General features: G+C 39.1%; 1 protein-coding gene across 1 annotated transcript in view; it reads right to left on the bottom strand.

Moving 5' to 3' along the window:
* Nucleotides 1-13,398, bottom strand: part of RSPRY1 (ring finger and SPRY domain containing 1) — a 44,001-nt gene that overhangs the window by 2,345 nt on the left and 28,258 nt on the right. The window contains exons 9-13 of the mRNA XM_034788805.1: nucleotides 13,203-13,318; nucleotides 12,255-12,398; nucleotides 4,264-4,375; nucleotides 2,976-3,078; nucleotides 1,955-2,107 (exon numbers count right to left, since the gene is read on the bottom strand). Coding sequence (XP_034644696.1) covers nucleotides 1,955-2,107; nucleotides 2,976-3,078; nucleotides 4,264-4,375; nucleotides 12,255-12,398; nucleotides 13,203-13,318 — 628 coding nt within the window. The remainder of the gene's footprint in view (nucleotides 1-1,954; nucleotides 2,108-2,975; nucleotides 3,079-4,263; nucleotides 4,376-12,254; nucleotides 12,399-13,202; nucleotides 13,319-13,398) is intronic.

Raw genomic sequence — 13,398 nt, 5'->3', positions numbered from 1 at the left:
ATCTCCAATTCCTATGACTTCAAAGTGGAACACTTCTAAATTTAAAAAAAAAACACCTCATGATTTAGTTTGATTATATACACTGGTATAATAGGAATGTTTTAAAAAAATTCTCAATATGCACAAAGTCTCAGAAACCATACAATACTGTAAAACTGTTTACAAGGATATAGATACAAGAGAGGGACGACAATCCAACATATCAACCAACACAAGAAGAGGAAAAAAAGGCCAGGATGGAGAGAAGAATGTATGGTGTGTTAGTATAAAGGAAATGTTGAAGGAACTGAGTTAATAAAAACTTTACTCCATATGTTTGGATTCTAACAATGGAATTAGAGCTGTATTCTCAAGTGAAACCAATACCAAGGAATTTCAGGTGAGAAAAATCGATGAAAGAAGTGATAGCATTAGCTACTGTCCAGAAAAACTGCACTAAGTAGTTGAAGGGACCTTCTACATTAGATTAAAAATGAGGAGATTTAGTATGTCATTTTCTTGGTAAGTTTTGAATGAACACAGGGAGGAGGCTGAAATAAGGAAACAGTCAAAGAGTGTAGGGTAAACAGTGCAGCCACATCTCTAAACACTAAGAGTCACCAGTGTTAATATAGAAAGGTGCCAGAGAAAAAGCATCAGAACTTTCATGGATGAAAGAAAATAATTCCTTCCAATACCCAAGAAATGATAAAACGTCAGCACTGCTCCTTCAGTGGGGCTACTAGAACTCTGCACTCTTGTGAATTCAGTGGAACTCGGTGTGGATAGATGGCACCAAATGGAGGTTCAGTCCCTTGATTTTTTTTGCCCACTCTCAGCATTTGTGGGACTTTGGATACCCCGCAGAAGGAGTGTGAACTGAACTGAGAGCGTAGCTCAGCTGGAGAGCGGGGGTCAGCTGGGGCTCGCCAGGAGGTTAAGGGTCTTCAGGGCACTGTGATAGGCCCTACTGAATTGTGTACTCCCGGAAGGGGGTTGGTTGTACACATGCAGACTGCGTGATTCAGCTGGAGGGCGGAGTCACCAAAGAGCCACCTGACGAGGGCGGTAGCCGGTGGGAGGCACTGCGAGCAGTGCAAAGCTGAAAGAAGTGCAAGCACAGGCATACCAGATAGGAAGTGCTTGTGAGAGGCGAGTGGCCCAGTCACAACAACTATCTTTAGGCATCAAAGTTTAAAAATTTGGGTTTTACCCCAGGTTACATGGTGAGTTAGTGGCAAAGCAGGGCCACTGGTTCCCAGCACTCTGCTCTCCTGCACTGGATCACACTTTGACTGATTGCCTAAAGCTGGAATTGAAAAATTTTCCTTTTTGCAGAAATGCAAATTTTATGCTGATTTTATCCGAGTAGAAGTTCTGAGCATAAATTAAACCAAAAGGTCTTAAACTGTTCATAAATTGGGGAATTGCCAGTCCACTCCAACATCTCTCCTTGGCAGCATCTTTCATAGTAAGGAAGTATTTTTCTTGAGATTAGGAGAAGAAAACAATCACTTCAGGCTTTACAATTGCTTGCAAAGTGCTTCTCCACGGCCAATGTCACAAATGAGGTCACTTTTAAACAAGACACCAATTTTAATTAAGATCATTTTTCTTCAATTAACTTCACAGTTTATACATAGCAGGAAGTGCTTTTTACTATGTGTATTTTAAACACTGTGCTAGGTAAAATCAGTTTAATTTTAAAACTGCACCAGCAGTGTAGTTTAACGAGTACAGAAGGAAGATGGACCAAATTTAGCATGTGCTGAAGTGCTTTGTTGAAGTGGAGCCTGAAGTCTAGTCCTTACGTGAAAGGGACATGCTAATCACGTGCTGAACTGATCACAAAGTTATTTATGTTCTAGGAGACTACAATGTTAGACCATTGACACCAGAAATTTGACATATCCTGTTCAAACCTACACATTTGTATATTGTATGAATGTGGCATAACCAGGCAGAAAGAGATTACCTTGGTAAAATTATTTTCTCCTCTGCTGTCAGGAAGGCGTAATCATTAAAGGTGCTAAATTTGATTGAAGGTGAATACTTGAAAGGTTTTGCTCCAAAATTGAACTCACATTGTTGATAGGACATGAAACTAGCTGCAGCAAAAAAGCCAGATCTGCAATTTGAAGGACAGCGTGAACATCAGACAGAGCATGCTGGACGTACTCATTGGACCAGAATCTATCCCATCCTGGAACAAGACTCCCAATACTATAATTCAGCCACTGTTACTTGGGAGAGAAACGCCAGGGCACCTGATTTTAGCAGCACATATTTTCCTTGATTCTTCATTTCCAAATTTAATTAAGATATGTGAACCAAGACCATTGCCACCGTCTGCCAGAGCCTCTACTGGCTACAAACAGGAGAAGTTGCATCTATGTGGAAGGCAAACACATGCACCTGAGTGGGTGACAACACTATTCTCCATCCAACTCAGTAGGAATAACTGTTTTGTCCAAAATGGGGCTGTCTGTTGCTGTTTGGGGAACAGGTTCAAGTGCAAAGGATTCAACATCACCACCCGGCTTCCCCCATCTTTCCCTTATTTGCGTAGGCACAAAACTTGGGGAGCCCTGAGTAAATTATGAGCATGCAAAAAGTTCACACATTTGAAGCAACAAGAACAAGGTTTTGTTATTTTATCTTCCAGAGAACCCAAATCCTCAATATTATATAGCAAGTGTTCCGTAAGTTGCTAAAATTGCACTACAGAAAGCTGTATTAAACTTCGGCTAAAGAATGCGTTTCCTCTGGCCCTTAAATCCATTTGTAAATTCACACTAATGTCATTGATTTTTAACTGTTATCAGTACTTTCAATAGGGAGGTCTGCTTAAAAGCAATAGCATCTATGACTGGTAAATATTGGTTTACTGTCAAACTAAACCCAGAATTTTAATTTTTTTTTTCTTTTAACTAATGAGAACCATTATACATATCGCACTTTAATTCTGGTCTCTGGCAACATGAAAATATACTTACACAGCAGATGAAAACACTTGCTTCTCAGCGGGAAGCTGGTTCCCATTTAAATAGAAGATCATTTGCTTTTCTTGCAAATCGAGTAAAAATCCTATTGTGTCTCCTTATGTGCAAAAACAAAAATATTTTAAGATTAAGTTTCAGATATTTATGGCATTCAACGACCAAAACAAATATGATTGGGAGTTGGAGGTGCTGATTGTTGAGGAAAGGTTAAGACGCTGACTGTGAATAGCTTGGCTAAGGAGTGACTAATAGGGAACAACCTACCTCTATTTGAATAAGCACTGAGGGAGGAGAAGAGTTATTTACCACAATAAAAAGTGTATAATTAGGAGGAAATTGGATGAAATTAAGGAAGGGAAGATTTTAGGTTGATTTGCACACAGAAAGCTACATTTAAGGAATATTAACACTGCTAAGTTAAATATTCAAAAGTTAGCAAATGCCGGCTTTAGGGTTGCCTCTTTCCGTTCCCTCCCCAGGATGGAACATGCCCAATGCAGTCAGTCAATCTTCAGGAAATTAAGCTGCTAAAAATCTAAAGAAGTCTCTACAGAGCATGTGTAAACTGAGGTATTTTAAAGATTTTACAAGTTGGGCAAATTTGGGTTGATTTTCGTGTGGATTACAGGCACATCCCTAAAAAAAAAAAGAAAAGAAAAGAAAAGAAAAAAGGCCGCCCTCCTCCCAAATTTCAAGTTCCTACGCCAAAGAAAGGGGACACTATAGCTTCTCAAAGCAAAGATTGCCAGAATTTCCTCTCTTTTTTATACAGGGGCCAAACAATGTATTTCCCAAATCCTGTTCTCAGAAACAGCCAAACCATTTTTGTTGAAGACAGACACATCAGCCTGACGTAAACATCTTGCATGGAAAATTTCCGCCCCAATGACTTAAGTTTGGCCAAGTTATAAGCAACTAAAAACAGGATCTTATAAAAGGAAGTATCAGGCAACATTAAACTAAGGTGGTGCTATCAGCACTGCCTCTAATAACCGATGGTGGTGGTTGAGATTCCCCAAAGTGAGATCTGTTAAGCTGTGGAATGTCTCCATGAGAAGTGGTGGACAGTTTCACATGACATTTAAGAAACCAGACAGAACACCAGTAAGCGTACAGTAATTAACAATCCTGTAATGGCAAGAAGTTGGCTAGATGACCTCGTCTTCAGAGTCTCTGACACTGTTAATAAACTCCAAATACAGGCTATTCCTCCTGTGAGTATTCTAAAAAAGCTCTCTGGAGAAAGCAGGCTAGGATAACTGCCACAAGATGAAGAAAATACCTTCTTTCCAACAGGGATGGGAATGTGGTTTACTTCTGGCATTATACCAAATCAGCTGCCGGCAGCCATCATATGCACAGGAGTACTCGTCGTCCCCAATACCGTAACCTTCCTTTAGGGAAACAAAGCACAGCAATTTAATCTGCAGTCACTCCTGTTCTGTGGGAAAGGGCTGGAGGTCTATTTTTACATAACCAAAACCATTCATTCTAAGAAGTTCAATTTTCTTATATTCTATTTTCTCTCTCTCTCACTTACACCCACACCCCCCTCATTCAGTATCGCTTCCTTACTCTTCTTTCCACCTAAAAATGCGTCAGAACTACACAGCTCTTCTTATGAAGGCATATTTACTTTTTTCTCCTTCAAAATCCTTTGGAAGAGATACTTTCAAGGTCAAATGGATTTTACTCCTTTAAATAAAAAAAATTAGGAGTGAATTTAATGCTCATGAAAGTTGAAGGTCTAATAGCATTAACTGAACCAGGCTTAGAAAGAGCAGAGATACCAGGTGAGCTTCCTCTCAGGCAGCTCTGACCACGCACCTCATTTCTGATCTATGTTCACCAGACAGAATGACTCACTATTAAGAATCAGGGCATTTACTGGGTAACATAGCATGACCGAGGTGTTTGCAATGTCCCACACAAATTTTTGTATTATTGTTTACCCAGGTGTTACAATGTTTTCCATGTGTCAGAGGGAGTATGGTCTGGTGGATAGTGCCCAAGACGGCAAATCAGGAGTTATGGGGTTTATTTGTGACTCTGCCAGCAACTTGTTGGGAGACACTGGGCAAGTCACTGAACCTCTGTGCCTCTGGTCCTCCACACTTGTAAAATAGGGATAAAGCTTGCCTACTTCCCAGGGGTGTTGTAAGGATTAGTGTCTGCGAAGTGCTTTGAGCTCCTTGAATGAAAAGGGACTATACATTTTATATGTTAATTAATATCCGATGTATTATCTTTACAACCAACCTAGGTATCTAAACAGCAACATTTTACTTGTTTTCTCCACAATGCCACCGCTCATCTAACCGAAGCTACTCTCAAACTCAAGAGCTGACAAAACTTGAGACAATGACAAGTTATATTAGTTATTTTCAAATAAAAGGAAGTGGCTGCCAGCACCAAGACTGTGGGGAAAACAACGCCCTCTGTTGCCCCCCTGCCCCCACTAACCAATCCAAAGACTGTACTATAAAAAGCTTCCCACAGACTCCTCACTAAACCCATTTGGGGGCAAGCAGTAACTGAACTCCATATCCCTCAATGTACTAGAAAGCCACCTCTCCTCCTTGACGAGGAGGAACCAATTAGCAGTATGGAAGAAGAGACGAGTTTCTGCTTGCTCTGTGGGATTTGATAATGGCAGAGATGCCCGTACTCCTCCAACAATGCAAGTCTCACAGCTCCCAAATTATAGCTAAATTCAGTCAATTTTCAAGTGTTAACGAGATAAATGGCCCCGAATACATTACAAATGAACTTGCTCAACTTGACAAACATTAGTCCAGTTGAGGTGTCGGAAGTACAGGCTTCGATCAAAAATCTGAAAAATAACAAAGCAGCGAGAGATGATCAGATTACAGCAGAAATGCTTAAAATACTTGATACCAGCATCCTAACAAAACAGAGAGAGTGGCTAAATGAAGTTTCGGAAAAAGAGAACCCCCCCTCACCAAGAGAAACATGGAATTATTGTCAGAATATTCCAAAAGGATTAATGTTACTGACTGTAACAACTGGAGAGGAGTTACACTACTCTCTGTTGTAGGGAAAGCCTTGTGCAGTGTGATACTAAATTGGATGAAAGCAGCAATGGATGCAGAGCTTAGAGAAGAACAGGCTGGATTCAAGCCCAAGAGATCCTGTGTAGGTCAGATATTCACACCAAGGACCACAGAAGAATATCTAAAAGGGGAAGCTCCCTTCTTCATCGATTTAATTGATTTTCAAGAAGCATTTGATAGCCTGCACTAACATACATTGTGGAACATTGTTCAGTCCTATAGAATCCCAGCTAAAGTCATCAAGACCATGTAGAGATGTGAAGTGCTCTATAAAGGTGAACAATCAGACAGAGTAGTTCACTGTTGGCATGAGTGAAACAAGGCTGCATTGTATCTCCACTGTTTGCCATAGACTGGATAAAAAAGAAGTGTATTAACAAAACACAAACACGAGTACAGCATGGCTAGATGGCTAATGCCTAGACGACCTTGACGATATTGTGGTACTGAGCAACACCCCCAAAAAGTTACAAATAAAGAGACAACTTGGCAAAAACAGCAAGCCAAGCATGGCTCAAAATTAGTTATGCTAAAACAAATATCCTTGAAAGCCAGATGTCAAATGGTAACATCACAACAGAAGTCAAAAACAGGGTGGATAAAAATCAATGATTAAAAAAAAAAAAAAAAAATATTTTTAAAAATCGGATTTTTTTTTATAAAATTCTTTGAGGAAAAAACCTATCTAAAGAAAGTTTTAATTAAGATACATGATAGCTCAAAGATAGGGATTATAAATTCTAATTCTATAGTATGAGACAATATATTCATGTAATGTTTAAGAAAAGTTTTGTAAATTAGTTCCAATAGTTCATGGATTAGTGACCCAATTTTATCCGGTTCCAGGGGGTTCTGTTTAGATTTACGGTAATCTTTCTATCTACCCAATCAGTGCTCAGTCTAGAAGATACCATCAGAGAGGATTAGTTTTGCAATTCTCAGACTGTGGATTTGTGTCTCCAGAAATAACAGGCTTGTTAACGGCAAAAATGTTTTTAAATACACCTCTACCCCGATATAACGCGACCCGATATAACACAAATTCGGATATAATGCAGTAAAGCAGTGCTCCTGGCGGGGGGGGGGGGGGGGGCTGCACACTCCAGCAGATCAAAGCAAGTTCGATATAACGCGTTTTCACCTATAACGCAGTAAGATTTTTTGGCTCCCAAGGACAACATTATATCGGGGTAGAGGTGTACATACATACATACTATATAGAGGTGAGAAATAACCCTATTGTCCCTCTGCAAATTTGTGTACACACAGTCAATCCCTTACCTCTCTTTGAAAGTGCAAAGTTTCAAAAAGTTCAATGAATAGAAGATTGTTGGGCATGGAATAGATCTGGACAAGGAGAAGAAGTCTGGAGATAAATGCGAGAAGGGAAGGACATGAAGTAGAAACTATTTGAGCAGCATATTCCAGAAGGCTTGAGATCTTTCTGAATGTAGCCTTCATTGATTTGAGAGCTACCATACCATTTTCTCACTAGAAGGAAAAACCTATAATGGCAGCAGGCTGTCAAAGAGTCCCAGTTTGGGAATAAGAACCATTCAAGAAATATATGTTTGTTGATGATATTTTAAAGAAAGTCACACCAGTGAACTGGTGGGTCACTTAAGCACTTGGATTCAGAGACTCTTGAAGTGATCCTCTCACTTTTAACAGCAGTAGCTTCTTCTGCCGGTGTAGAAAGAATATTTTCTTCCTTTGGACTAATTCATTCCAAACTGAGAAATCGTTTGGGACCTGAAAAAGTAGGAAAGCTTGTTTTTCTTTTCCAGATTATGAACAAACAGGAAAATGAAGGTGAAGACGACTGAGTTAGCTGCAGAAGCCAATATTTTAAGTTTCTCATGTTGACCTGGCTGACAGTCGATTTATTTATTTAGGTTTTTAAAATATTTCATTTATATGGGGGGAGGGATAGCTCAGTGGTTTGAGCATTGGCCTGCTAAACCCAGGGTTGTGAGTTCAATCCTTGAGGGGGCCACTTAGGGATCTGGGGCAAAAATCAGTACTTGGTCCTAGTAGTGAAGGCAGGGGGCTGGACTCGATGACCTTTCGGGGTCCCTTCCAGTTCTATGAGATAATAACATATGGAGATAAAACTATTTTTAGTTAAAAACAATTAAGAAAAACAATCCTGATTTTAAAAATATTGAATATTTAACTAAATTCAAAAATGCATATGCTTGTTTTGTTAAAATATTATGTTTGCTGTTGAAGAAAAAAATCCAGAATACATAACGTTGTTGTTTTAGTTAAATAAAACAATTTAAAATATCTGTCTGGTGATGTTCTCCTCCTAATACAGCATGGCAAGAAAATCATCCAAATATTAATGATTAACCTGTTGAACTGGAGATAGTTCACCTCCCAATGACTTCATAAATATCTGCTTCAATTACCTTTGATAAATGAAATAACCAATCATTCATTTTCTGATATAGCTCTAAAAACTAATCTGAAAAGTTTTCAAAATAAATCACTTTAAAAATGTATAGTGTGTACTTTCTAAAAATGAAACCTACATCTATCTCTGGAAGTTGTGAAGTATATGTATTAAGGTTATAACAACCAACAAAAATGCACTTTTATGTAGAAATCCATGATTCAATTGAGTCTTCCTGACTAGTGATTTAAATCATGATTTAAATCAAATCCACCCTGGTCAAAAATATCAAGAAGAGCACTCATCTACTGGGTAGTACCATATTAGTTAACGGATACCTCAAGAAGGAAGTGACATCAAGGATAGGAAAGACATCCACAGTATTTAGTAAACTTAACAACGTATGGCAATCAAAGATATTCAGCACCAGAACAAAACTGACAATTTTCAATTCAAACGTAATCTTGGTGCTAACATAGGGCTGCAAGAACTGGAGATCTGCTAAAAGGTTAGAAAACTAGATGCATTCAAAAGTAAGTGCCTACAAAAGATTCTGGACATTGGTTGGAAAGACTTCATCACCAGCGAAGAAAAGTCACCAACCAGGAGCAAATTGCTCCGGAATCAGAAGGCACTGCTGGACATATTTGGGTCATGTACTTTGGATACCAATGCACAGACTCCAACATGAAACTGTCAAATGGAGACCAAATGGTGTGAAGACGTGAGGGCACCTGTGAGACTTCTTAAGAACGCCCCCTTAGCAGGGAGGGTAGACTAGTCCATCTCAACAACACAGAGCCAACAGAAGCAGCAGCAAATGACAGACAGCAATAGAAGAGACTGGTTTCCGCCCTGTGCGCCAACATTGGTGCAGGAAGGATGTAAAAAGCACGTTGCACGTACACGAAGAGCATGTGTCTACCTGATAAGCCTGGCTGGCATAATTTGAGGTGAAGATGGTGGGGAGGTTTTTTTTATTATTATTATTAATATAAATAAACACACAGCCCTAACCCCCATTTCTAAGATAAATTAAAATCTGCTAAACAGAAAATACCAGAAATATCCAATCAAGGGAAAAATAAAGTGTAGTAAAGCAAACTTCTAACCCTTAAATAGAGACATTATCTCAGTTCTCCCTACTTAGAGATTCCTCACAGGACGCACATCAGACAGAAAAAAAACCTAACCCCCAAACTGTCAAGCTACTTATGGTGAGTGGGAAAAATCTTTTAAGCCTCTTATAGTTTAAGGGCTGGTGGGTTGCTGTTCCATTTCACAAACGGTTTCCATTACAGTCAGTGTTGACAACTTCTGGTATTCAAGACAGGCTTGCAATTTTTTACATTTCTTTTGCAATACTGTGCAGTAGGCAAGGGGCCATATTTAGAGATGATGTAATCGGATGTGTAAATTATATGCCAACAAGGGGAAGTAACTTACATGAATGAATGTAAGGGAGAGGATAGCAGGAAGAGGAACTAATGGGGGCAGGGAATCTACTTTATCTTATTCCTTCTTACACCGTCCTGTTAGCTGCTTTTCTCGCTATATCCTTCTCTTCCGTTCCCTTGGCACTTACCAACCTACATTCATCAACACTGACATCTACATCACATCACAGGATTTGGTCTATGACGTACATCAGGTTTTGGAATCATTTTTTTTCTACAAAAGCTGGAACTGAGCAGTTTTAACTCTGGTCATTCTTGTATCAGAACATAAAAACACAAAACAAAACTCCACACAAGCTGCCCCCTTATCTTAAAGTATTAAGACGACCAGAGAAATGACTATGGTAATATGAAAAATTTTCACAAATTTCAGGATTCTGACTGGATAGCAAGCAGATCTGTTGCCTGCTGACTTTACCAAGGAATCGGCTTCTACTACTTGATATGCCTGTTAGCTCTGCAGAGCCAACGCAATAGAGGAGACCTGGATTATTTTTCTGGCTCGTGCACAAACAGAATGGTCAACTAAGGATCTTACCCTGGGCCCACCCAAGTCAATGGTAAAATGCTAACTGGCCTCAGAGGCAACAGGACAGGCCTATACATTTCCATTGCAGAACTATTAATAGTGATTATGGGCGAGCCAGAAAGTTGGATTTTCAGATGCCGGGTGAGGTTGCAAAGGTAACAATTCTAAAAGCCATCCTTATTTGTAAGCGGAACACACTTGCTATTAAAAGCGTTGTGACAGATTCCATTAAAAAAGAAAAAAGCAGAATAGAAGGAACTTTAACAGTAGTGTTCAGGTGGAGAATACAAATCAGGCAACTCTGAAAACAAGGCTTCCATGGCAACCTTTACACTACCTCCTTCTTGCCTGAGTACACCTGAGTTTTCAACAGCCTGAAAATTTACAAACCAAGATACACACACAAAACCCTACACACAAAACCAACCAAAAACAAAAAAGCCACATCACAAAGGCATTTGCCTTTACTGTGAAGACACAATGGCCTTTGCTGTGAAGATCATAAAAAAAACCCCCAAAAACCTTTTATTCCCCCATAAAACTTGTCACAGGTAAATAGAATTTTGCAAGGCAGATTGAGTAACTAGATGTGACTGGCAAGACACCTGCTTGAAATGAAGAATGAAACCACCAGTATTAATGCTAATGATGTCACCAAGTGACATTTATGCTGTTCTGTGCTACTCTCGATCTGTGCCTCAGGTAGTTTTCGTGTCTGTATGAATTTATTTTTGGAGAGCAGGGAACGAACAGTTGGCATGCTATTTCCACATATGTACTCTTTCCATCAGAACTTAGTCTTTCCTGCCATAAACAGGGAGAACTTCCAATTCCTTGCCAGACTGAAAAATGAAGTGTTAGCATTTCAGAACAGGCCAGGTGCTATTTGCTCCTCTCTAGTAAAAGAACAGGCAAACTCTTTATATTGGCATTGTTCACTAGGATTCATCCAGATAGGGAAATGGAAAAAAAATCCTACTCACGTTTCTGTTATTATTTGAACTAGCCCACGATCACAGACTTTGACCAGTTAATGCATGCAACTGCAGAGTATTTTTTAAAAAGCGACATACATACAAGCACTAGGAATTTGTTGTGTCAAATACTAACTGAACAGAGCAAGTGTGAGCAAACAGAATACACCAGAGGAAGCTTATGGAAGGGGTCTTGAGAAAGACAAAGTTAGATTGGCAAAATAGTTTAATATGCAACCCAGTTTAATCCTTGCTTTCTTGACTAAAAATACAACAGTATGATTACCATCCCCACATTCAAAGATATTAAACTATCCCGAGCGGACGGTTTCATGTAGATTAGAGGCCATTTAATTTTTAGTCACCAAGTTTGTGAAATAGGAGAAAAAAAAAAAGAAAGAAAAACCACCTGACGGCCTAAGTCAAATGAGTGAATAGCATATCAGCTCTTAGTAAGCAGGCGATCACTTCACAAAAACACAGTTGGCAGTAACTGACACCCTTATTTGCAGTTGGAGCAGAGGCCAAGAGTGGAATGGGTCATAAAAATTGAACTACCTTCCTACTGCTCCAGATCAGGGTTGAGGCATGCAACTGTGGGTGAGAAAAGTTCTCACTACTGATGACCGTGCTGTACTTTTGGAGATAAATGTCACTCCATCTAAATTCACTAACTGTAACAGTGCAAATGTATGGGGAAAAAAAATAGGAGGAAGAGGCAATGAATATAAAATATGGACAATTATTTCAATAGGCTATAAAATGCCATTTGTATAGGCACTGTAAGTAAAAAAAACCCTAATATTTAGAGTATCAGCTGTGTGACCTCACATGTACTCACATGATTGAGAAACTTGCTGTCTTTGGTGGCCCATCCTATCTGCATCACTCCTGAAGTAATTACTGTGACTTCATAGTACCAAACCCCAGAATCAACGCAGAACGTACATCGAACACTTTCAAAAGAGGAGGCATCGCATCGAGCCTGAAAAATCGAAGTGGAAAATATATTAGTTGTAATTAGCTGGCAGTCACAAAGAATTCTGTCTGGTAGATTTGATAAGTGCTTTACAAGTAAAATTGTAAAAGCACTTAAATTTCCAAATACAATGCAACCCCCTTCACAACAGCAAAGGCTGTATACCTGATAGAATCTCAGTAAAACTGAACCAAGTTGAATGTAGGTCAGAGAAGAGCAACAGAAGTGATCAGAGGGCTAGTGGAACGGATTAAAAGATTAAAGGTTAAAAAAAATGACCAAGTGGGGAATGATCTAGAACTATCTGATAGGTATAAACATCAAGGAGGGACAGGAATTTAGTGCTCTAGGAATATATCACTAGCAGTCATGGAACAAAATTAAGAAAAAGAACATTTTGGCTGAATTTCCTGATGGTGAGAGGTACTTTCTCTAAGGAAACGGAATCCCTGTTGCTTTGGGCTTTTAAGATTAGACAGGACAATAGAAAAAATAATAATAGAACAAACAAACAAACAAAAATCTACTGTAGGGAACAGTTCTGCACTACATGGGAGAAGGACCAGATGGATCTAAAGAGTGGGTGAAGTTTTACAGTGGTCATTTCTGGTACTAAAAGCAGGTTAGAGACATTACAGTCCACTGCCAAAACAGAATTCCTTCACTAGTTTTGTAGAGAGCTCAGAAATACAGACTTGTTGATTCTTTGAAGGGTAAAAAAATGGGAACAAAAAGTGAACTGAAATGGTGATCTCTTGTAGCTTTCTTCAAAACAGAATTCTACATTGAAATAATCAAATGACACCCTACCTCCAGTCCACGTGGCGAGATCTTAAGGTATTCGCTGACATCGTTGCTATTCAGCATGGCCTTAATATTGGTCAAGTCAACTTTCTCATATGTAAACTGTCTGCCTTCTTTCAAAACTGCAGAACAAAATTAAATAAAGTGCTATTGCAGGAACAAGTCCAACGAGATTATTTCAATAAATACAAATCTACACACA

Source organism: Trachemys scripta, chromosome 13, assembly GCF_013100865.1.
Source record: "Trachemys scripta elegans isolate TJP31775 chromosome 13, CAS_Tse_1.0, whole genome shotgun sequence".
Classification (NCBI taxonomy): Eukaryota; Metazoa; Chordata; order Testudines; family Emydidae; genus Trachemys; species Trachemys scripta.
Note: the sequence above shows the minus strand (reverse complement) of the source record. Positions and strands in the feature narration are given on the sequence as shown.